This window comes from Populus alba, chromosome 17 (assembly GCF_005239225.2).
Source record: "Populus alba chromosome 17, ASM523922v2, whole genome shotgun sequence".
In the NCBI taxonomy this organism is placed as follows: Eukaryota; Viridiplantae; Streptophyta; class Magnoliopsida; order Malpighiales; family Salicaceae; genus Populus; species Populus alba.
Window position 1 is genome coordinate 13,339,951 of NC_133300.1, and position 22,952 is coordinate 13,362,902.

General features: G+C 32.8%; 3 protein-coding genes across 3 annotated transcripts; all 3 read left to right on the forward strand.

Moving 5' to 3' along the window:
* The first annotated feature begins 259 nt into the window (after positions 1–259).
* Positions 260–8,978, forward strand: LOC118049553 (cyclic nucleotide-gated ion channel 2). Its single transcript, XM_035059584.2, has 10 exons — positions 260–458; positions 693–880; positions 5,070–5,289; positions 5,396–6,041; positions 6,445–6,660; positions 6,756–7,069; positions 7,549–7,660; positions 7,749–7,985; positions 8,094–8,180; positions 8,329–8,978. Exons 3-10 carry the CDS (start codon positions 5,270–5,272, stop codon positions 8,812–8,814), a joined length of 2,118 nt encoding a protein of 705 aa, XP_034915475.1. The 5' UTR covers positions 260–458; positions 693–880; positions 5,070–5,269; the 3' UTR covers positions 8,815–8,978.
* Positions 8,979–11,645: 2,667 nt separating this feature from the next.
* Positions 11,646–14,818, forward strand: LOC118049554 (uncharacterized). Its single transcript, XM_035059585.2, has 2 exons — positions 11,646–11,804; positions 13,471–14,818. The coding sequence occupies exon 2, from the start codon at positions 13,533–13,535 to the stop codon at positions 14,334–14,336; it is 804 nt and encodes a 267-aa protein (XP_034915476.1). The 5' UTR covers positions 11,646–11,804; positions 13,471–13,532; the 3' UTR covers positions 14,337–14,818.
* A 2,909-nt stretch (positions 14,819–17,727) lies between these two features.
* On the forward strand, positions 17,728–22,072 carry LOC118049555 (uncharacterized). Its single transcript, XM_035059586.2, has 6 exons — positions 17,728–18,080; positions 19,508–19,657; positions 20,426–20,684; positions 20,762–20,980; positions 21,088–21,230; positions 21,501–22,072. The coding sequence occupies exons 1-6, from the start codon at positions 17,784–17,786 to the stop codon at positions 21,804–21,806; spliced, it is 1,374 nt and encodes a 457-aa protein (XP_034915477.1). The 5' UTR covers positions 17,728–17,783; the 3' UTR covers positions 21,807–22,072.
* Positions 22,073–22,952: the final 880 nt, after the last annotated feature.

Consider the following 22,952-nt stretch of genomic DNA (forward strand, 5'->3'; position numbering starts at 1 on the left):
AAAATTAAAGGAGGATCACACTGTTTTAGCTTTAGCAAACCACTTTCCGACCCAAATTGATTATTATCAAAATGAGTTTTCAAGAGCATTAACGTAAGTACGTTACAGGTAGGTTTGAGGAAAGAACAAAGAAACTTCTAGGATTGGATACATTAGAACTAGTGACAAAATTAGAAAACAGTTGATTCTTCTTTTTTGTTTTCGTTCTTAATTTTCCTGGTAAATCACCTACGTACGTTAGGGAATTCAAAAGGTCGCTTTACTTGAGATGTTTGCAAATAAATAAAGGTGCAGATTCCTAACCAAATGTGATAAAGGAGATCAGCTTTCATAAAGCAAGTAATTATGTTAGATTCTTTATCATATTAACAATACAAAATCCAAGAAATTCTTACATTTAAAGAGTTTTTGTTTCGTTTTACGCTTTGCTGCTGGTGAAGTTTGCATATATCTAGCAGGTAAACTCTCTGAAAAGCGACTCTACCATTAATTTTGCTTCTGTCATGCTTTGAGCTTTGGGGGGGTTATAAGTGTGTGTGTGTGTGTGTGTGTGTGTGTGTGTGTGTGTGTATGATTATATTGTTTTGGGGTGATCATGGGATGGAAGAAAATCTAATTTAGTTAGATCCATTCATATCTCTCTGATATATATTTATAGCAGTGGAACAATGAGTTGGAGATTTGTTTTGCAGATCCATGCTTGATATTTCTGGCTTTCATGGTGAAATATTGGTGACAAGAAAAAACTGTTAAAGAAAGAGTGGAGCATATGTTAAGGTGGCTATAAATTGAACCCTGAGGTCTAACGATTTGCAGCAGGAGCTCGAGCTGGTTGTTCTGTATCAAGGGAGATGACACCATTGGACTGCTTTTATGAAAGGTATGTGGAGAAACAAATCCATGGATGCAACTGTAACTCTAGTTTCTTCACCCATATATAGTTTACAATTTATACATCACTCTTGCATTGATATGAATTTCAGTACTTCTAGAGTGTGGACTAAAGGCAAGAGAAAGAAAGTTGCGAGAGAGATTCTAATTGTTATTTATTTTTTTGTGAAAAAAAAAAAAAAAAAGAATTAATGCAAGGTGTAGGTCAAACCAGTAGAGGGATGAAGGTAGGTTTGAATACATTATGCAAGAGTGGATATGTACATAAAAACCTGCAAGTTTGTTGCTCGTGAGTTATTGAGGGGAATTTCTAGTGTCATAGTGTCATGAATCCAGATTTGGCCCTGCGGGTCATGCTGATTTATTGATCAACTTTTCTGGATAGAGTTTTAAATTAAATTGAAAATAATTTAAAAAAAAATCAAGATAATATCAATTTAACATTTTTTTATTATCAAACTATTGAAATGATAATGTTGTAAATTGACCGAAATCAAACCAAATAAACCCACAAACTCATGATCTACACATCATAGTACTGGCTAGGTTTTAATTATAAATAACTTTGCTTTTCATAATCTATTTATTATTTTATTATATAATAATAAAAATAAATATCCATAAGGAAAACAATGAGTACTTTTCATGATCTATTTATTATTTTATTATATAATAATAAAAAATAAACATTCATAAGGAAGACAATAAGTATTAAAATTATGATGAAGAAATGTATTTTTTTCATCAAAATTATCTTTTCTAACTCATGTTTTTTTTCTCAAATAACAAAATAATTTTTTTATTAATAGTATAGTTCATTGAATAAAAAACAACGGCAATAAAAAAAATTTATTAAAAAGAACTATTAACTTTAAAAAAATCATGAATCGATACTAAAAAATATTAAAAAATGACAATAAAAAATAAAAAATAGCTATCCTATTCTCATTCAAAGTAATGAGAAAAGTATTTTGAAAATTATACTTATTATTCATCAAACAATCAATAATATCATCATAAAAACTCTAACATTACTAAGAACCATGGAAAATTGAATAATAATTTGAATATTATATTAAGTAATTAAAAAAACTCTAAAACATGTGGGGAAAGTACTATGCTTTCCTCACAAAACAATTTTCTTTGTAAGCATTGTACTTTCCCCATAGAACAATTTTCTATGTTAGTATTATATTATGAGAAGAACTGTAATTAGCTAATTTGACTTACAAAAACGACGGCATCATATTTGTGTATTAAATGCTTTGCAAATATACATTGTTTTGTCTTTGTTTTTTTTATATGGAGTCTTTTCTTCTTATCTGTAGTGGGAAAGAATTTTACTTGCATGGGCGAGATGATAATTGTGCATTAAATGCTTTAAATGCTTTGACAATTTACAACTATCTTTTCTTTTTCTTACACTATTCGTTGCTTTCAAATGATTTTTGTGCCTTTGTTAATTATTATTATTATATTATATTATTATACAATACTTTAAAAGGTATAGGGAAAGCATTGTAGATTTCCCCACACCTTTTAGCTTTCCTTATTATTATTATATTATAACTATATTATAATTACTATAACATATACTAAAAAGCATGAGCTGTTTTTTTTTTTTTTTTTGCTTTTTTTTCCTGTGTTTTGTTTTTTCATTTTTTTTATGCCTTTATGGGTTTGGTTTTTTTTATTATTTTTTTCTTTGTGTTTTTTTTCTTTTAATGAATTTTTTTGTTTAATTTAGTTTGTTAATGTTAATTTTTTTTATTTAGTTACCAAACTTTTATAACACAAATCCTAGGTTTGACGGGTTAATGTGATTTGACGAATTAACCTGGAATATTTTTTTAATTAATTTTTTTCATTTAGTTTAGTTTGTTAATGTTAAATTTTTTCTATTTAATTATCAGACTTTTATGACACGTATCATGGGCTTGATGGGTTAACTTGATTTGATGGGTTAACCTAATTAATTCTGGGTAAACCAGTTAATTTTTTTATATATTTAATTATCAAACTTTCATGACGCGAATTGTAGGAAATGACTGGTGTGGGCTTCAATTAACAATGGTTTTGATATTAGAGGCTTCTATTTCATCATAATTATTATTTTTTTCATTTTATGCATTTCACTGTGGATTGCACAGTGCAGTCCATAATGAAAAGGCTGATGCCTTCTCTTTTTTTTTTTTAATTAATTTTTTTATTTAGTTTGTTGATATTAAATTTTTTTCTATTTAGTTATTAGACTTTCATGACATGGATCTTAAGTTTAACAGGTTAAGCCAATTAATTTAGATTTTCTTTTTTCTTTTTCCTCATTTATTTTTTTCTTCTTATAAGTTTTTTTTCTTTTTAATTAATATTTTTTTAATTAATCTAGTTCATTAATATTAATTTTTTTTTCTATTTAGTTATCGATTGATCGATGCCTTTAGTTTTTGTTTTCTTCTTTTTTCTTTTTTGCCATTTTTATGCCTTTGGTTTTTTTTTTTTTTTACTTTTTATTTAAATTTTTTCATTTAATTTAGTTTATTGATGTTCAATTTTTTTCTATTTAGTTATTAAACTTTCATAACACGGATCTCAGGTTTGATAGTTAGCCCAATTAATTCTGGGTAACCCATTAATTTATTTTTTTTCTATTTAGTTATCAAACTTTCATGACAAGAATCCATGATTTGACGGGTTAACTTGCTTTGAAGGATTGACCCAGTTAATTCGAATTTTTTTCTTTTTCTTTTTTAATTAATCTATTTAATTATTATATTTTTATGACACAACCTTGTAATTAAACCCATATCCAAGGCTATTATGTCTGGTATTGCAATCAGACCCACTTAAACTTGGATCATGCAAGTTAATGTTATTATTAATATTATAAATATTACTCTTAGGTCAGATGTTGTAGCCAAATCCTACACTATTAGTTATAGCTTTGCAGAAATACCTAATATTTTTAGATCTTAACTTGTTTTGATATTTTTTATGCAAAAAAAATTAACCCATGACATCGCGCGAGTCATGTAACTAATTTTATCTATTATGCGTTTCAATCAAAATCTAAAAATAATTAGATAAAAAAACAAAATGCAATCCCTAAATAAAAGTTGTCAAAGAGATTAGGCCTATATGCCTAGCTTAATTATAAGATAGCTTCACACGTGTGGGCTTGGAAGGCTAGTTTTCCTTGGCCTTTTTTACTATTAATTTTTAATGTTTAAGTGAATTTGCCCATTTGTTTCTAAAAATTAAATAAATAAGGTGTTGTTTTCTAGTTTCACTAGAGAGATGGATGAAAAGTCAGGGTTTGGACTTTTGGAACCCTCAAAATCAATTTTATATATATATATATATATATATATATATATATATATATATATATATATATTCATTTACAAATACTTAATAAACATCCTATAAAGCTTAATAAATAAATGTTTAAACTCAAAACTCTCATTTAAAAAATAAAAAATTAAATTGAATAAAAAAAACTTTCTTAGCTTGAACTATTTTTTATAGCAATACAAAAGTTTAAAAACACATTAATGTACACTCCCTTCTCGTCAATTCTTTGACTCAAAGATCAGTTCTTTTAGTGCTTAGAATATGGTTGAGTACTAACTCTCTCTCTCTCTCACTCACTCGCCTCTAATATATTAGGAATTGAAAAATAAATAAATAAAGTTTTGAATTCAAACATGAAACCATAGAAAAAGAAAAATCAAGAATCAAATTTTTTTTTTTAAAAAGCAAAAAACTTGAGGTATTGAGCTATACTTTTCCTTCATGAATAGTAAAAAAAGGAAAAAGGTATATTGTTATGTTTATTTGCCAAAACTCGTCCCTAGTGTTTTAATTTTTTTTAAATTAATAAAATTAAATCTTAATTTTCAAAACTCAGCACCAATTTAACGATGAAACATTTTTTAAGGCCTCAAATACAATGCAGCACAAGAGTCAAAACAGATTATGAGTTCAGAATCGTTAGACATAACATGGGATAATAAAATTAAAACAAAAGGAAAGATTGATGACTATAATTCTCTTATGAAGTTACGTTGTCAGGATTTATGTTATTGAATTTATTCTTAGACAAATAGGTACGTCTAATACTCATTGTTTGTGAGTTCTAGTACTGTCCTTCGTCCTTACCTCTGATATCTTTGGTTCAGGCCAGGACATTGAAAGATTGGAAGAACAGATAAAAAAACCTTTGACGGCAAAAAGCTCCGGCCACACAGCAACATCACTTTCGTGTAATGTTCCAGACAGCACACCCTCTTCGTACAGTACCTGACATATTAGAACTGCTTGCGATACTTCCAGCTGCCTCTAAGCCAATTTCTCTCCCTGTCTCTCACCATTTCATTTTATGTCGTTCTCTCTCTCCGGGTAAGCTTTCGCCCTTCATTTTCTCACACAATATGTTGCTTTTTGCATCCTGTAGGTAGTTGTTGAAATTCATATTTTGTCAAATAATGTTTTTTGATGATCCCAGCTGGTCTCGACAAAGTAGAGGTAGTGTCAAATATTGCAATGAGAGCAAACACAGCGGCAGCAGCTCCTCCAGCAACAATGCTGTTTTCGATTCCACGGAATGTTATGCTTGCACGCAGGTTGGTGTCCCTGTGTTTCACTCCACAAGCTGTGACAGTGCCCACCAACCCGAATGGCAAGCCTTAGCTGGATCCTCCCTCGTACCTATCCATGCCAAATCCGATCCGATATCCAAACCTGCCCGCTGTCAAACCCCGACCACCAAGGGCCCGTTTGGGTCCATCCTGGATCCACGTAGCAAGTGGGTCAAGAAATGGAATAGGGTACTGCTGCTGACCCGTGGCATTGCGCTGGCCATTGATCCTCTTTTCTTCTACGCATTGTCACTGTCGATTGGAAAAGGTGGGGGCCCTTGCTTGTATGTGAATATTGGTTTTGCAGCAATCGTCACAGTTGCTCGTTCGTGCGTGGATGCGGTGCATCTTTGGCATCTATGGCTGCAATTCAGGCTGGCGTACGTGTCGAGGGAGTCCCTTGTTTTTGGGTGTGGGAAACTCGTGTGGAACGCACGTGCCATTGCTTATCATTATGTGAGGTCACTGAAAGGATTTTGGTTCGATGTTTTTGTTATCCTGCCGATCCCCCAGGTTTAGTACGATTGCTTTAATTTGGTGATTGCCCTTTGTTGTTGTGCTAGTGATTTAAACAAATGCCAAAGGAGATTTGGTCTCCGGCGATATTTATCTATTAGACTTTTATAGTAGTTAAGTATAGTAAAAGTTAATAGCATGATCGACCAATGGATGACTTGATCTTCAAGGAATGATGAGTTGTACGTAGCTATATCAACTTATGGAAGGAGTGGTATCTCCGTGTGTTCTTATGTCGGCAAAACAACAGAATTATTATTAGAGAACTACAGGAGTGATGATCCAACTTCACAAATTCTCTAATTAGAAGCTCATTCCTTGTATTTGCTGCAGAAAACGAGGGTGTGCAATTCATCTGAAGAAAAAAAAGATTAACGCTTCTAATATCTTCATTTTGCAGGCAACATTTTGGTTGCTGGTACCAAAACTCATAAGGGAAGAAAAGATTAAGCAGGTCTTGACGATGTTATTAGTGACTTTCTCATTCCAGTTCCTTCCCAAGGTCTACCATAGCTTTTGCTTGGCTAGAAGAATGCGGAAAGTCACAGGTTATATATTTGGCACAATTTGGTGGGGTTTTGGACTCAATCTCGTTGCCTACCTAATTGCCTCTCATGTAGGTCTAATTTAATCTCACTAGAGAAATGAATCTCTAAGCTTCATATGACATCAATCTGATAGTAAAAGGCACCTTTCCTTGAGATTTTACAGGTCACAGGAGGATGCTGGTATGTTCTTGCGACACAACGAGTTGCGACATGTCTCAAGAAACAGTGTGAAAGAAATGGAAACTGCGATCTCACCTTGCAATGCTCAATGAATGTTTGCTATCAGTTCATGTATCCAGCAGATAACTATGGAAACCCTTGTGGCAGAAACTCAACATGGATTGCTAAGCCGTTGTGCCTGGATGATAATGGACCTTTCAATTATGGGATTTATTCGCCAGCTCTTCTAGTTGTATCCAGCAATTCTCTAGCAGTCAAGATCCTCTATCCCATATTCTGGGGCTTGTTAAACCTTAGGTAATTAGTCTACTTAATTTAGTGCAAAAGCTGCAAATAATTTCTGATATGAGGCTCGTCAGTTTTTTCTCATAGTCATTTCGTTTGCATTTGCCTTCGCCTTGGCCTTTTTAATCTCCCAGAATTTTGTGGACAGATTTTTCCTGGGCATCTTTGATAAGAGTCGAATCTTGTGCTAGTGTATACCAGAGTCTCTCTCGTTTCTTTTCAGCTAACATGTTAGTTTAAACTTCTCAACTAGGTTTCCAACTTTCTGTATGAATTATAGCTGTACATTTAACTACATCTTCCTGAACTTTTGTAGAAACTTCTACAGTAAACTAGGTAGTCATGCTGGCATCATTGATGCACCTAGACTCCATGAATTACCAAAATTTAATCTGATTTTCTACATATAATATGAGGAAAATGCAGGCTTGTATAAGCTTGATCTGGTTCCTTACTACGTTTTTCTTTTAATATCATGCTTTTATTGGCAGCTCTTTCGGCAACGAACTCGCTCCAACAAGTAACTTGGTAGAAGTGATGTTCAGTATATACATTGTGCTGTGTGGTTTCACTCTTTTCACTTTACTGATAGGAAACATCCAGGTAATAAAACTTCAGCACTGATTTCTTTTGAATGAATAAATATAAAAAACAATACTTACAGAATTGAGGAATTCTTATCGTTTGATAGGTGTTTTTGCATGTGGTCATGGCAAAGAATAAAAAGATGCAGCTAAGACGCCAAGATGTGGAATGGTGGATGAGGAGAAGACAGTTGCCAACTGGTTTAAGACAAAGATTTCGACATTTCGAACGCCAAAAATGGAGAGTCATGGGAGGAGAGGACGAGATGGGTTGGATTGAAGAATTGCCTGAAGGACTCCGGAGAGACATTAAACGCTATCTTTGCCTGGACCTCATAAAAAAGGTAGCACAATATCCTCAAAATGTGTTTGCAAAAGCAAATTGACTAATCAAATTAGCATCAAGGGATGCCTTTCAAAATACTTATGAAATGGAGTAATTCTTACTCTAGGTGCCTTTGTTTCACAACTTGGATGATCTTATCCTTGACAACATCTGTGATCGTGTCAAGCTCCTTGTCTACTCAAAAGATGAAAAGGTTCGATATGATCATAAAGTTAAAAATATCATTCTGTTAGCTGATTTTCTATGCAGCAATCCATACTGATTGCATAATTCTGCAAGAAAAAGAATTAAACTGTTATACTTTATTAAGTTATTGAACATATTATTGCCCCTGAGAACAGATTTTAAGAGAAGGAGACCCTGTGCTAAGGATGGTTTTCATTGTGCACGGACGTGTGAAGTACAGCCAATGCCTTAGCAAAGGAATGGTAGCCACAAGTGTGCTTGAGCCAGGAGGCTTTTTAGGTGATGAGCTGCTCTCGTGGTGCCTCCGCCGCCCATTTATAGACCGCCTCCCAGCCGCATCCGCAACTTTTGTCTGCTTGGAACCAACAGAAGCATTTGTTCTGGATGCATATGATCTGAGATATATCTCAGAACACTTCAGGTACCGATTTGCCAGCAAGAGACTCAAGCGAACAATGAGATATTACTCGTCCAATTGGCGAACATGGGCAGCCGTGAACATACAATTTGCTTGGCGGCGATACAGGATTAGGAAGAGGGGTCTAGCGACTCCTGACATGGTAAATGTAAGTATGGAGAACCGTCTTCGGCTGTGTGCTTCAATGTTCATGTCGCTGAGGCCACATGACCACTTCCAATAAATTATATGCAATTGATGCTGCTATTCTGGTTGGTCTTTTACCTTCTTTAATAAGATTTAGACACTAAATCTTCCATGAAAATTGTAAGATCAGGACTATACACAGCTTAAGAGCTTGTGATATTCTAATAATCTTTCCTCAAGAGTTCGAAGTTTATGGATTTATCAGTGGGTAATTTAGCTCAAAATGTTCCTTGTATTTCATATCTCTAATCTTTCTTTACAAAATTAATTGATTCGCAGTGAATGAGAGGATATAATCTTATTATGCATAAAATATATCTAATATGCTTGGTACACCAAAAAAAATAAAAAATAAAAAATTGAAAACAGGAGGGATAGATGGGGTATATGTTGGGGAAAGTTCAATTAATTTAAAATAGAGTTCTAAATATATATAATTTAAAAACTTAATGGGTTTAAAAATGAAAATATTGAACAAAAAAGGGGTTCTAAATAAAATTTTAAAATATATGACCTTTGGTATGAAAATATTGAACACCTTATAACATTTTTTAATAAAAAAAAAAAAGATTTAAGATGTAATTTAAGATTATTATTATTAAATCATCTTGCAATGATCAGATCATTAACAAAGCGTGCAAGGATGGATCTTCGTGAATTTGAAATTAATTTGGGTATTAATTATATTTTAATTATGTCTCTAATAGTATGGTCTTGAGAGATAAAGTTTTGATTATTTGGCCATGCATGCTTTTGATCCTTTTGTTACGAAAGCATATATATATATATATATATATAATATATATATATATATATATATATATATATGCCCTTGAAGAAGCCATTCAAATGGATTTGCTAATCATATAATTAATTAAAGGAGACGCTAAACTTATGATTGAAGCCTTTCACTCTCGGATGCTCAACACCAATGAGTCTCGCCTTATTTTATTAGACATTGCTAGTTTGATACGATAATCCAGTACACCTTTAATTTATTAGCAATACTCTGGGGAAAAAAACACGGGAGATTCGTTGCAAAATTGCCCATGAATCTTTTCATAAAATTATGTGGATTCATTGTTTACAATGTTTTTTTTTTTCATTATTTTTTTTTAATTTTACCCTTTATAAAGTGAATTGAGGGGCAATTTATGTAAGATCGTTAAGAAAGGAAGAAAAATAAATAAATAAAAAAAGAAGAAGATTAAGGCCATGTTTGTTCCCCGGAAAATAGTTTTCGAAAAACCATTTTTCAAACTTTCTTATGTTTGTTTGTCATTAGAAAAGTCAATCAACGGAAAACACTTTCCGGTCAACAAAAAACACTTTCTAGTCAACTGGAAAACACTTTTCGATCAACAAAAAATATTTCAGTCAAAGAAAATTTTGACTTGGTTTTCAGGAAAGTTTTTCCTTTAGTTGTGTTTATTTTCCAGAAAATAGTTTCCGGAAAATCACTTTCCAAACTTTCTTGTGTTTGTTTGTCATTAGGAAAATTGGTAAATGGCAAACACTTTCCAATAAAAGAAAAATTTAGGTGGAAAACACTTTCCGGAAGTTGTGAAAATTTTAGAAATGTCATTATTTGCTGATTATATCAAATTTGATCCTCAAACTTTTAATTGATATATATATTTTGTTTTGAATATTTATTTTTCAATTTCATCTCTTAAAATTTTATTTTTATATTAACTTTGGTCATTATTTTTATAATTGCTATTTGCTTTTTCCTTATCATTTATTGAAATTTTTTATCTATCAAATTTGGTCATCATTCTTTTGATTGTTACTTATTTTATTTGAAATAATTTATGAAATGTTGATTATTATTATTTTAATTTCTTCATCTTTCATTTTTTTTTTAATTTTTTAGGTTTCATCTCTATTATTTTGATTATTATTTATTTTATTTGAGATAATTTATGAAATTATATTTTTTTTTTTTCAATTTCATTCTCATTTAACTTTTTAATTTGTAATATTTATTCCTTATTATTTTAATAAAATTGAGAAAAATAAAATTTTAATAAGTGTATCATTTTTTTATTTGATGTGGATCATTTAGAGGATGCCAATCAATCTTCTTAATCTATGAAAATGAATTGTTTCGGGGATCAAATTAATGTTTATATTTTGGATGCCAATGAATCTAGATAATTAAAGTTTATGTTATAATTTTTTTTTCTTTTGATTCACACAATTATTTTATAAAATATGTTATTTGATTATACATGTTTAATATGACTTTGTAATAATAACATATATATATAGATATATATCATCCTTAACTAATATAGTATTTTATTCATATTTTATTTTGATTAACAAAAAAATGTTAAAATCCAAATTAAATTATTAGATTGAACTCTTAGTTACTTTTTTTTATTGGATATCCTTGGTTATTTTTTTTGGGTATCCTTTGACTTATTTAAAATAAATAAATAAATATTTGAATATTATTTTACTATAAAATAAATTATTAATAAAAAAATCATAGTTTTGAAACCCGACCCGGCCTAGCGGGTCAACCCGAGACCCAGCCGACCCGGGACTGGAACCGGGCCGAGTTGAAGAAGAAAATGAGGAAGGAAAAACCTGACAACTCGGCAAGACCCGGCTGCAAACCCGTTGACTTTTATTTTTTTATTTTTTTATTAAAATGACATCGTTTTAAATTTAAAAAAAAAAATTTAACCTGATGACCCAGTTAAAATCCGGAACCCGGACTTTGGACCGGTCCGGAACTAAGAATTATGAAAAAAAATATTAAATAGGAAAAAAATCTAATGAATTACAATGTGGAATTACAAAAATAGGCACCATATTCTCTTTGAAAAGGACCACCAGCATGGGCCATTCTGACAAGCAGTGTCGGCCGCTTGGACCAGACAATTTCGAAAAGCCCCCCCCAAGAAATTGTCTATAGCTTCATATCCTTGGAAGAAAACAGAGGGAGAAAGACATGGAGGGGAACCCCTCTTTATTTCTTTTCGTTCTCTGTTAAGCCCCGTTCCTGATAAACTGGTAAGGCCATGTCATGAACTGTTTCTTTTCTTATTCTTTTTACTGATTGGCGTTGAAAGTTGTTAGCTTTGTATAATTATATGACCACATCGAGCTTGGATGTTCATGGATCGGTTGTTTTTTTTTTTTTTTGGTATGTTGACTGTTAGGAATGTTTCTTTAACAATAAAAAAGAAGTGGGCTTTGATTTTTTTCTCTCAAATTACTATTTGTTATTGAATTTTCTGGTTTCTTGTTTGATTGTTTTCATGAATTTTCTTTGTTTGAATCCAAGAGTTTATTTCTTGTAATGAACATTGATTGTTTTTAGTTTTTTCTTTAGAATGTTTGTATGGTTAACGTTGCAGTTTCTGTAAGGAATGGTACAATTCTGGTACAGCTTTTGAATCTGATTGAGAGATTTTCTGGTGACTGGTTTAAGCACATCAATCGTTAACTTGTTGATTTGAGTTTTAGTTGATTTGGGTGATTTTGAGGTCGAGCTTGAGTCTCTGAAGGGAGAGTGTTTGATTTATTTCAGATTATTGGTCTCTTATTTCAGTGTAAATATCATTATTTGATGGGATTGTTCTTTTGGTAAAGATAACAGAAATAAACGTATGGTTTTGGGTCAAAAAGAGATGTTCCTGTGAGTGTGTGACTGCACATAAGCACACATGCGTTCAAGTTAACATCCATAAGCAAGCATGGATGCAAAATAAGGACAGCTGTGATAGAAAGTTGTCGCACATATTGAATTAGCTCTCTCTACGTTTGCATCCCTTGCACCACTGATGGAATATAAGAATTTGTATTTTCTACTCACACCAGAAAACAAGTTTATGATCAATTTTCCCAACTAGTTGTTACTGCATTATTGTGATGTGACTTAATACGTTTATCAGTTATATGGTCAATCAAGCAGAGATCAGAAGTATAGGGCATAGTTAGGGTAGCAAACATCCGTTTGGCATTAGAATTTGCAAATATGGATCTAATTCAATTTATTGGTATTTTTCATTGCGCTACTATATGTTGTACAAACTTCTGCTTTGTTAACCATAGCTCATAGCTAGCTAGTATTGCATGTGGAGAATGCAAATTGTTTTAAGATGCAGCTTGATCTAATAACGTCAAGGGTTCTTTAACCAGTAAATTTATTTGTCTAAATGTATAATAATGAATATCAGCATGTTTGCTCAAGTAATCTATCCTGATATTTTGTTATTGGCAAATATGTCCTTGTATTGTTGGGTCTTTTAAGCCTTTTCTTTCTACTTTGCATCTGGGATTACAAGTGATGGTGTTATAGCTAGAGGCTATGACTCCATGAAGTCGATAGTTTGGCATCTTTTTATTTTTTTCATTTTGGATTACCCTTCTTGATCATCTTAACCTGCTTCTTTCTAATAAGTTTTCCACCTTTTGGAGATAATAGTGTAGTCTGATGAAATGAAAATGTTCTGTTTTGACATACAGAATTAAACGCTGGATTACTCTATTATGCATAATAAGATTGCAGTGAAAAATTGAAAATGAATGCTAAACTGAACCTCAGCCTAAGTTACATGGAATTTAGTTTAATTCTCTTTCTAATTCTTATTTTTCCTGCCAAGTGAAATACTTGGAAATTTATTAGCAAGAGGAGACAATCCAAGTGTGGATTAATGGTTAATGTTACTTGTAGGTTTCAGCTTCTACAACCATTGAAAGTGATGATGTTTGCATAGTCATTTCTCTCCAATCAAAATGTGGAATTTTGCATCCAATTGCCTAGCTGGAAGTGTTAGTTTGAACAACTCTCTAAAGCCAGCTCAAGTTCCTTCAGAATACTCAGATGACGAGGCATCTTCTGTTGTAAGCAGAGAAGAAGGCCTAGAGTGCCCGATATGCTGGGAATCCTTCAACATTGTTGAAAATGTGCCTTATGTTTTATGGTGTGGCCATACTCTTTGCAAAAATTGCATCCTAGGGCTTCAATGGGCTGTTGTGAAATTCCCTACATTACCAATTCAGCTTCCTCTCTTTATTTCTTGTCCATGGTGCAATCTGTTATCCTTCCGCCTTGTTTATCGAGGGAACCTCAAATTCCCTCGCAAGAATTATTTTCTTCTCTGGATGGTTGAGAGCAAGAATGGTGATAGAGAGAAGTCTCATGGCACCTTCTGTGAAGATCAACAACCCCACTGGTCATCAGACAGTAATTTAGCCCTTGGAAATCAGGCAAGCCGTGGGAACATCAGGAGGGGACACTATGTTCATCATGCTGAACCATCAGAGGCAAACCATGATCATAATCATGTCAACAGTTACCTCAATGTGAGGAGAATACATTCCTCCCTTCAGAAGTCACTGGTTTTCTTTGTTCATCTGACAGCAAAGTTCCCATTGGTCATCATATTCCTTTTGATCATCTTATATGCAATACCTGCCAGTGCAGCCATTTTGGCCCTGTACATTCTTATCACTGTTTTGTTTGCTCTCCCATCATTTCTCATTCTGTACTTTGCTTATCCTAGTTTGGATTGGCTTGTCAGAGAAATCATCACTTGATATCCAAATTAGTGTCTTAGTCTGCAAGCATTATGAATAGAAGTTTGCTCCAAGAAAGTGGCATGTCTTTATCTTGGTGCCGCGAGTGTGGTTATTCAATGACTATCCAGTCTCCAAGACTATTTTAATTCTTTGGCTATGAGGCTCCTCAAGACCTTGGTTAGAAGCTCGTCTGTAAATGTCGGATTTGGCTTGTCAGGGCTGTATGTAGTTTCTGGAGGTTTGTTGGTAATGATGGTCCTGCGAAAAATGGTCTCTGTGTGGATATGCAATGCTATTGTAAGTATCTGAAATATTAATCAAGTGAGGGCTATCACCCAAAAGCTTGATTTCTTGGTTGTGTGGAGAATGATGTTTTATAGAATCTTTATTATGGTTCTTTTGTGTCATGATGGATTTTGAAACAAAGCGGCAAAAACCTGAGTTGTTTCATATTAATCTTCTGTGTTAAATACTATTTCAATTGAATTCTTTTTTATATATATTTGAAGCTCTTCTGGGAATACAATTGAAATAAGTTCTTATTCATTTCCCGGATGATACTTCTGAATAAGTTTTGTTTGCAGAGGACGGGTTCTTTTACCTGTCATGTTCGTTTGTGGATGCAACTTGGTTCTCTTTGGTTTGAAATGAAACTGTTGAACATGGGGTTTTAGATTTAAATCAGTTGTCATCAAGTAGCTACTCAAACACCTGCAGGATCAGCATATCTTGGTTATGCTACATAAAGTTTCCTTGAAAATGCCATGCAAAGGTGGAAACATTTAGAGAACTTTCTGGATTTGCCGGTTGTTTTGCTTTTAGCGGGTGTTGAAAAAGCTAAACGTGGAAAATTTGAAGTCTTGGTTCGGAATAATGATTTCCTTCATGAACAAATATGACATTTTAGATTTATTATAAGATTACATGTTCAGATAAATTTTTATAAAAAGAGTTCATATAGATATCTTAATAAGGTTCATTTATACTAGAAGGCAAAAGGATTCTCCATAACTCGTATATTATGATAAAAAATACTTCTAATTAAAATTGGTGAATATCTAAAATGATTTTGAAAATTTTTTAGTTAATTTCTGGTATTTAAGTACCAGACTAATTATAATATTTATACCAAAATATTGAATATTAATTTTTATGAATTAAAATTTTTAGGGTTATTTAAATATTATTCAAATCATTAAAGAATTTTTCAAACTTGATGTATATTCCAAAAAAAAAAAACACAAAGGAAAATCAATACAGGTATTTTCTAAAACCATCCTAAAAAATATTTTTTCTCTTTTTTTATAAATAAAATGCAATTTTTTATAAGAATTGGGTCATATACAACAACAAAATCATTTTTTGATTTTTACAATAAATATTTTATGGACCATGTTTGACAAAATCATATTTTTATTCAAAACAAGCGTAAGAATATTTTTGCCAAACATGCCCTTAAACTAAAATCCTTTTTTATCAAAATAGTAGCAAACCAAACAAAGTCTCTACTATTTGACTCGATTTTAACCCAACCAGGTCAATCCAAAAACATCGGTTCAATCATGAACTGAACAAAAAACTAAGGTTTAACCAAAAACTAAATCAAAATAGAAATTTAAGCTAAAAAAAAAAATCAAAGCTAAAAAAAAATAAAAAAACATAAAATTTTCTAATGAAAAAAATCAAATACTAATGAAAATAAAGAGCATGAAGAACAATGAAGAACATTCAAACTCAAAACCAGTAACGTAAACATCAAACCAGACTAGATTTCAAGCAATAAAATGCAAGGTTTTGTTTCAATCAAGCATGCATCAAGAATTAATTATCCATTTTCTTTGATTATTATTCAAATATCACAATTTTATTTTATTTTTATCAAAAATAGATTTCAGTTCAAAACCAAAACTCTAAGATTAAAACTCATAAAAAAAATGTTATTAATGCATGAAAACCCTAGATTATTTACTAATGATGATATACGAACTTGCAAAAAACAAATATAACTATGTGAAAACTTAAGGGTGGAGTCCATGTGACTTGCCCATGCATGCCTTTTTTATGTTTAATAATTTTTTTAAAATCCTTTTGGTATTATTTTGTGTTTTAGCATTTATGTGGATTAATGAATGAAAATATTGTATTGTTTGCTTAATCTTGTTTTGATGTTATTGTTAATGTTGCTCGGATGTTTAAAAGATGTTTGTATGTTTGGTTTTGATGAAATATAGTCTAATTGATCGCCTTTGAGAAGTGGGAAGAGTCTAGGTTGTGAACTTGGGAATCATCTTCCTTTATTTCATTTCTGAGTTCTGGACAAGGAGGGTCATTAGCCATAGATGCTTTACCACGATCATAGCCCTCCAACGCGAAAATCAAATCAAAATGAGACCTACAGTTAGCATTCAAGACAATGTTCTTCGGATGATCATGAAGAACATAAACACAAGTTATCTAGAAAACCCAGTATATATTGTCAAAGCTAGAAAATACATTTTAAGCCTCCAAACCAAGCTTTATTAGCCCCAACAGATCACATTATTGAAAGCAAACATGCTTGAATAAAAAACACTAATAAATAACCTTTTATCATCAAGAACATATATAAGATTTCAACTTTTAAAATTACAGTCATATTATGAGCTAACAAAAATATCAAACTTCAATTAAAAACTAACTCTTTAAACAATGGAGACCAAAATAAATTTAAGAACCAAAAACATACATTAGCAACCTAGAAAAAAACCATTAAATACCGCTACTTTGATATGTTAAAAAAAAATTATCAATATAAAATATGATAAAATAAAATAAAAATAGGATAAAACAAATAGTAAGATTACATGAAAATAATTGCTCGAAGTGTTTAAAATTGATATGAAAATAATGGATCGTTACACTACCAACTCATAAAACACCAAAAGCCACACATAAAATGATGCAGTCGAATTAAAAACAAAAGCTCAATGACCAGGAAAAAAAAAGGCCTCCAATCCACAATATAAACAGTGCAAACATATACAATGAAATCGCCAAGTTTCTTAAATTTTTTTAATGTGATTGTAATTGTAATTAGACATTAAATATTTGTTTTTGGCCAATAAATTCAATTATGATTTAAGGGTTCGTGGGTACAATCTATCCAGAGTTAATATTTTGTTTGTTTTAAAATATTTTTAAAGATATTTTTTTATTTTAAATTAATTTATTTTAATATATATATATATATATTTTTTTTTTAAAAAAAAAAAACATATTATAAATCAACCAATAATTTCCATTCCATTGCCCCTTTTTTCCCCGCCCACAATAAATTTCTAGAAAATTACATGTAGGAAAATCTAACACGTGTCGCAAACATAGCGGGGGAAATTCCAACTATGGATTCTGTTAACTCTATGGACACCCCCTACAACCTTTTGAAGCATCTATGCTCTGGTAAAATCTGACACCGTTTCAAGAAAAATGGTGGCAGCCATTACCATTTCTTGCCCAAAATCCACAGTCCTACAGAATCCAACCACTTTAAAAGACTCAAGTTCTAGTTTTTTTGGTGGGTCCTTGAAGGGTGTTCCTTTTCAGTTAAAACCCAGAAACAGGAGACCAGAGAGCTTCAGCTTGGTGGTTGCTGCTGCAAGTAACACCCCTACCACAACTAGCACTAGCAGCGGCGGCGGCGGTGGTGGCAGGTTTTACCTAAACTTTACTGGGTTTCCTTTCCCTCTTGGTCCTTTCCTTAATAGGCGCACTATAAGGACTGAGGTAACTTTCTTTATCTTCAACTTGGCCTAAATAAAATTTAATGATCGGTAACTTTGGTTGCTAAGGATTTTGGTCAAGAATAATGCTTAATTTTCCTTTGCTATGCATATTTACAAACTTGTCTGTCTTCTGGTTTTATCCCTCGCAGTCTCTTGTATTTGGCATCTTATAGACTTCATGTACCTATTAGGAGAGATAAATTACATCATCATGTCACTGTTTGTTTTATAATCTGGTTTCTGCTCTTTAATTGTTGATGAGCAAATTAGTGGAGGTTGATGTTTTTGCTTGCATGAAGGGCTTATATTTCGTGCTGCATTGTTGTACACATTGCTAACTTTAATTAGGTGAAGCATCATTGTAGCAGGTGTTCTGTCTGTGATAAAAATTATGATAGGGCTTTGTTTTTCATATTTGCTGTGTTTCAAGTTTTTACACTAACAAAAACTTGTGAAGTGGAATGAGCAGATTGGAAACTTCTTCTCAGTTAATATGTTTTCCCAATATTAATGTTTTCTTAAGGAAAATATAAGGAATCTTGATCTATGAGGTCACGTAGAAATGTCTTTTAGATGAAGAAATCGAAGACTTTTTTACCGTCTACTGAATTCGATGCTTTATACAGTAGGCTGTTTCAATTTCAATATGTGGTTGAAGATACTACTTCTTCACATACCATTAGAAAATCATGAAAGCTCTTCAATAAGATACTTCGAAAATGTCGTGTTTGAAACACCCAGAACAATGGCGGCATAAAAAGCTTTCAAACAAGGATGCTTTTTCAGCACTTTTTTTCCCCTTGTAGAGCCTTTGGGTTCTATCTACGTTGTGGTCTCCAAGAACCCTATAACGGTTTGCCTTATTCTCTATAAAAAACTTAATATAAAATCAGACACCTGAAATCACTTTATACTGTCCTCAAGGAACTGAAATACAAATAAAATTTCCTGAATTTCTATATTGTGCATTTGGAATTGGAAACCAATAACATATTGGATAGTGCAATTTAGATCACCAAACCCCTGAATGCTGGAGCTCCTTTCCATGGCTGAATATGAATTATGAGACCAAAGAAGTCAGCCTAAAAGATGGATACATATGTAAAGTAAAATGTTCTGTTTTATTGTTATATGTCTTCTTAAACTGGGAAGCAGCTCTGGATGAATTGGTGGAGCAGAACTTCCTTCATAGTGAGGTCCTCCATTTCAATCCCCACTTGATGAAATTCTATCAGTATGGGAAAAAGAAATGGTCTTTAGCTCGTATTAAAATAGTCCAGAAAATAGAGCAAGAGTTGTATTTGATATGCATGGGAAACATAAGAATTGTAAAAGACACAATTCTTTTGTATGCTAATATAAGCTGTAGCTAGAAGGTCTGTTCATTACACTAAGTGTTCCCCCCTTTTCTTCTGTTTTATGCCTTAGGCTGTGAAGAGTTGTATATGGCTATTCGAACAAGAACAAGCATTAGGCTTCAGCAGTGTATCAACAAACATTCGAATGACAGTCATCAAACTCAAATCTGGAGGATTATGGGTCCACGCACCCATTGCTCCAACAGAGGAGTGTATTCAGGTTATACCTTGTGTACCTTTTTTTACTCTTTAACTAGATACTGTCAGTCTTATTTTGTTGCATGTAGGATTTGAGTGTATGTGGATTTTAGTCTGTTTCTGTAACGCAGGAAATGTATTTTTGTTACTTTATTTTCTATGCTCATTATTGCAAGTTCATTCAAGGACAGTGCCATGTGCCATTGATTGCATCTTCAAGTCTGGTATTGGGTTACCCACTATTAGGGGCAAAACTGATCTGTCTTTTCTAGGACTATCCAATAAAACCACTTTTACTCGTAGATAGCAAACCAAAATGGCTTACCCTTGCCTTAAGTTATAATTTTATTTTATTTTATCAACTATACAGTTGTATATGATATATGTAGGAAGTAGGAAGTGCAAAATTATTAGAATTGGCTATTGGTCCTCACTTCTATTCCAGATGAACCTGTTGCAGGAGATCTGTTCTTTGTTTGCTTTTCCTACATGAAAACCAACTGTTGGATGCTAGTTCATGTCAAGACATTGATTACTTGACAGTAGGAAAGTACATCCTTGTGAAAGGAAGTGCTTCTATTTCCTACCTCAAAATTCAAAATAAAAGAAAAATGGCGACATGTGCTCCTAAAACCTCAGAATTTATCACTATTAAGTTGTCTTCATGCTTGATGGAAATAAGAAACAACTGAAGGGAAGTCAGTTATGTCTAATAGTCATTATTTGGTTATTTAATGTATCCCCTTAAGCAAAATTGGCCACATTTTGATGAGAGGTCTTACTCTGCCAGCTTTTGAAGGAGTTGGGAGCTCCAGTCGAATACATTGTCCTGCCTACATTTGCTTATGAACATAAAATCTTTGTTGGCCCATTTTCAAGAAAATTTCCACGGGCCCAAATATGGGTGGCACCAAGGCAATGGAGCTGGCCCCTGAATTTGCCACTTGAGTTCTTTGGAATTTTTCGTGCCAAAACCTTGACTGATGAGGATATGTCTACCCCTTGGGCTGATGAGATTGAACAGAAAGTCCTAAGCTCGCCTGAAGTTGGTAATGTAGATTGCACATGCAATGAATTAAACTTCATTTAACGACAATTCGAACAAATTTGTTGTGTATTATCTCAGGAATTGGACCGTATGTCGAGGTAGCTTTCTATCACAAGCGTTCAAGATCACTACTGGTAACAGATGCTGTGATTTTTGTGCCAAGAATGCCACCTGAATGTATTGGCAAAGAATCCTTGCTAGCATCAGCAAAGAATGGCTTGGCTGTAAAAATTCTTAGTAAAGGAAAGGAAGTCCCTCAGGAACCAGTTGTTGATAACCAGATGAGCCGGCAAAAAGGTTAGTATTTGAATCCCACTTCCAACACGGAAACCGAATATGGTGTTGCATGCAGTCTGAGGGTGAGAGTGTGTATGCATCACATTGAAATCAAGTTCTTGGTGCAGGTTGGGAAAGAATGGTCCTCCAGATCTTGTTTCTTGGTCCTTCTAATCTATTGGAACCTAATGCTAGCTTTGCTCAGATGTCACAAAAGTTGATTGTTTCACCCATTGTGAGGACTTTGGTCTTCAGCAAAGTTCCCGAAAAGGTAAAGAAACGGCTATGATGCAATATTAGAGCTCTTATAGCTGGGCTAAGATGATTCTGTAGGCCTAAAAAGTGAACAACAACAGACCATCATCTGTCTGGTTATGGTATACCACGATTAGTACTATCCAACCAAAGAACAAACATATGATGAAATTCATTGGAATTATCAACCTACCAGAGCAACTAAAGTCCGCATAAGTGTTTTCAATTTCAGTACGTTCAGCTTTTTTCTAAAATATGACCGTTCTCGTGCTTGTTAATACTGCAGGTCAGGGATTGGATTGATAGTATTGTCCGAGACTGGAAATTCAAGAGGATAATTCCTGCTCATTTTGCTGCTCCAATAAACGCAGGCAGGTCTGAATTTTTAGCTGCATTTGCATTCCTAGATGACCTCTTGGGAGAGCGTTATGTTACCCGACCTTCACTTTCTCTTCTATTTACATCAATTATGGGCAAGGCAGCCAGTTACTTCCCACCAGATGACATGAAGACCTTATCATCTCTTGATCAGTTTTTAGTCTCAGTGGGAGCAGTGAAGAAGACTGTCTCAGGCAGGAAGAAAACTGCATGAAACATAAATTTAGCCAATCAGTTTCACCACCTTAAATTCACTTACATGTATATCAAGTTCTCAATAAATCATCTGTCCTAGAATCCTAATAGAGTAACAAAATATATGGTTTTGATGTCCCTATTTGCAGATGTTTTAAATGATACGATATTCAAAAGGATCAATTGTAGAAATAGCCTTGTTCTGCGAGTACTTCGTTATTAAAAGCAGATTATGCCTCCATCAAACAGGTTTCTATTTGTTATCTACAGCTTTAACTTGCCATATATGCAATGAGTAAAAATTGTAGTCTCAGTAATTCCTAAAAGTCTCCTCAGCTAATGATTGTGCTTCCTCTCTTGTGGGTATTTGTTTTTGTGTTACAATTTATTTTTCAAAGTGTTTTTTTCACTTGAAAAAACATTAAATTGATATCTTTAAAGTGTTAATATAAAAAATATATATAAAAAAATCTGAAACAAACATCATTTACATGTATTTTTAATTAAAAAACACGCATTATATTACCAAACACATGAGATTTAAACTGACTGCCTGAGAAATTGCGAAGGTTGGCTGGTTCGATACTCTAAACCAGGCTTAGCATCTTCTCATGTTAGTGACAATAACACAACTGAGAAATGATCAATTACCAAATCATTAAGAAATTCGGAGGATGAGAGTGAGTTTCCCACCAAGACAAATGTTCATGGACTAATTAACCAAGAATATTGCAAACTCCCTCCTTAAAGAACAAAACTTTGCATCTTCCTTGAACTTGCCTGTTCGCACTGTTTCTGTCCTTCATTTCTAGTGAAAGGAGCTCCTAAGCAATTTATATGTTATCCATTTAGAAGCTTCGTGTGTGTCAATCACTTGCATCTTCCGCAAAGGTGGAAATTACTTGTCGGGGAATCAATCTTTCATGTTCCTCAAAATTAATAACCTCGCCTTGCCTTGAATGGCCTTCTACCACACCTTTGGGGTCATATATTAAAAGCTTGGGCCTACTACAGTTGAAGCTCGTAAACAACCATTAATTAACCCTTTTCTAAGTTCTAGCTACTTACCATGTTGAATTTCAAGTATAAACTTCTAATAATATATTTCCATGGGTCCAGCATTCAAGGAAGATGACTCGATGAACAGCTTTGAAAACAAAATCTT

Bases quoted from the DNA above. Each gene is read 5' to 3' on its own strand.
- LOC118049553 (XM_035059584.2), top strand. From the start codon at position 5,270: ATGTCGTTCTCTCTCTCCGG. The intron at 5,290-5,395 runs GTAAGCTTTCGC...TGATGATCCCAG, and splicing joins ATGTCGTTCTCTCTCTCCGG to CTGGTCTCGACAAAGTAGAG. The intron at 6,661-6,755 runs GTAGGTCTAATT...GAGATTTTACAG, and splicing joins CCTACCTAATTGCCTCTCAT to GTCACAGGAGGATGCTGGTA.
- LOC118049554 (XM_035059585.2), top strand. From the start codon at position 13,533: ATGTGGAATTTTGCATCCAATTGCCTAGCTGGAAGTGTTAGTTTGAAC.
- LOC118049555 (XM_035059586.2), top strand. From the start codon at position 17,784: ATGGTGGCAGCCATTACCATTTCTTGCCCAAAATCCACAGTCCTACAG. The intron at 18,081-19,507 runs GTAACTTTCTTT...TTTATGCCTTAG, and splicing joins GGCGCACTATAAGGACTGAG to GCTGTGAAGAGTTGTATATG. The intron at 20,981-21,087 runs GTTAGTATTTGA...TTCTTGGTGCAG, and splicing joins CCAGATGAGCCGGCAAAAAG to GTTGGGAAAGAATGGTCCTC.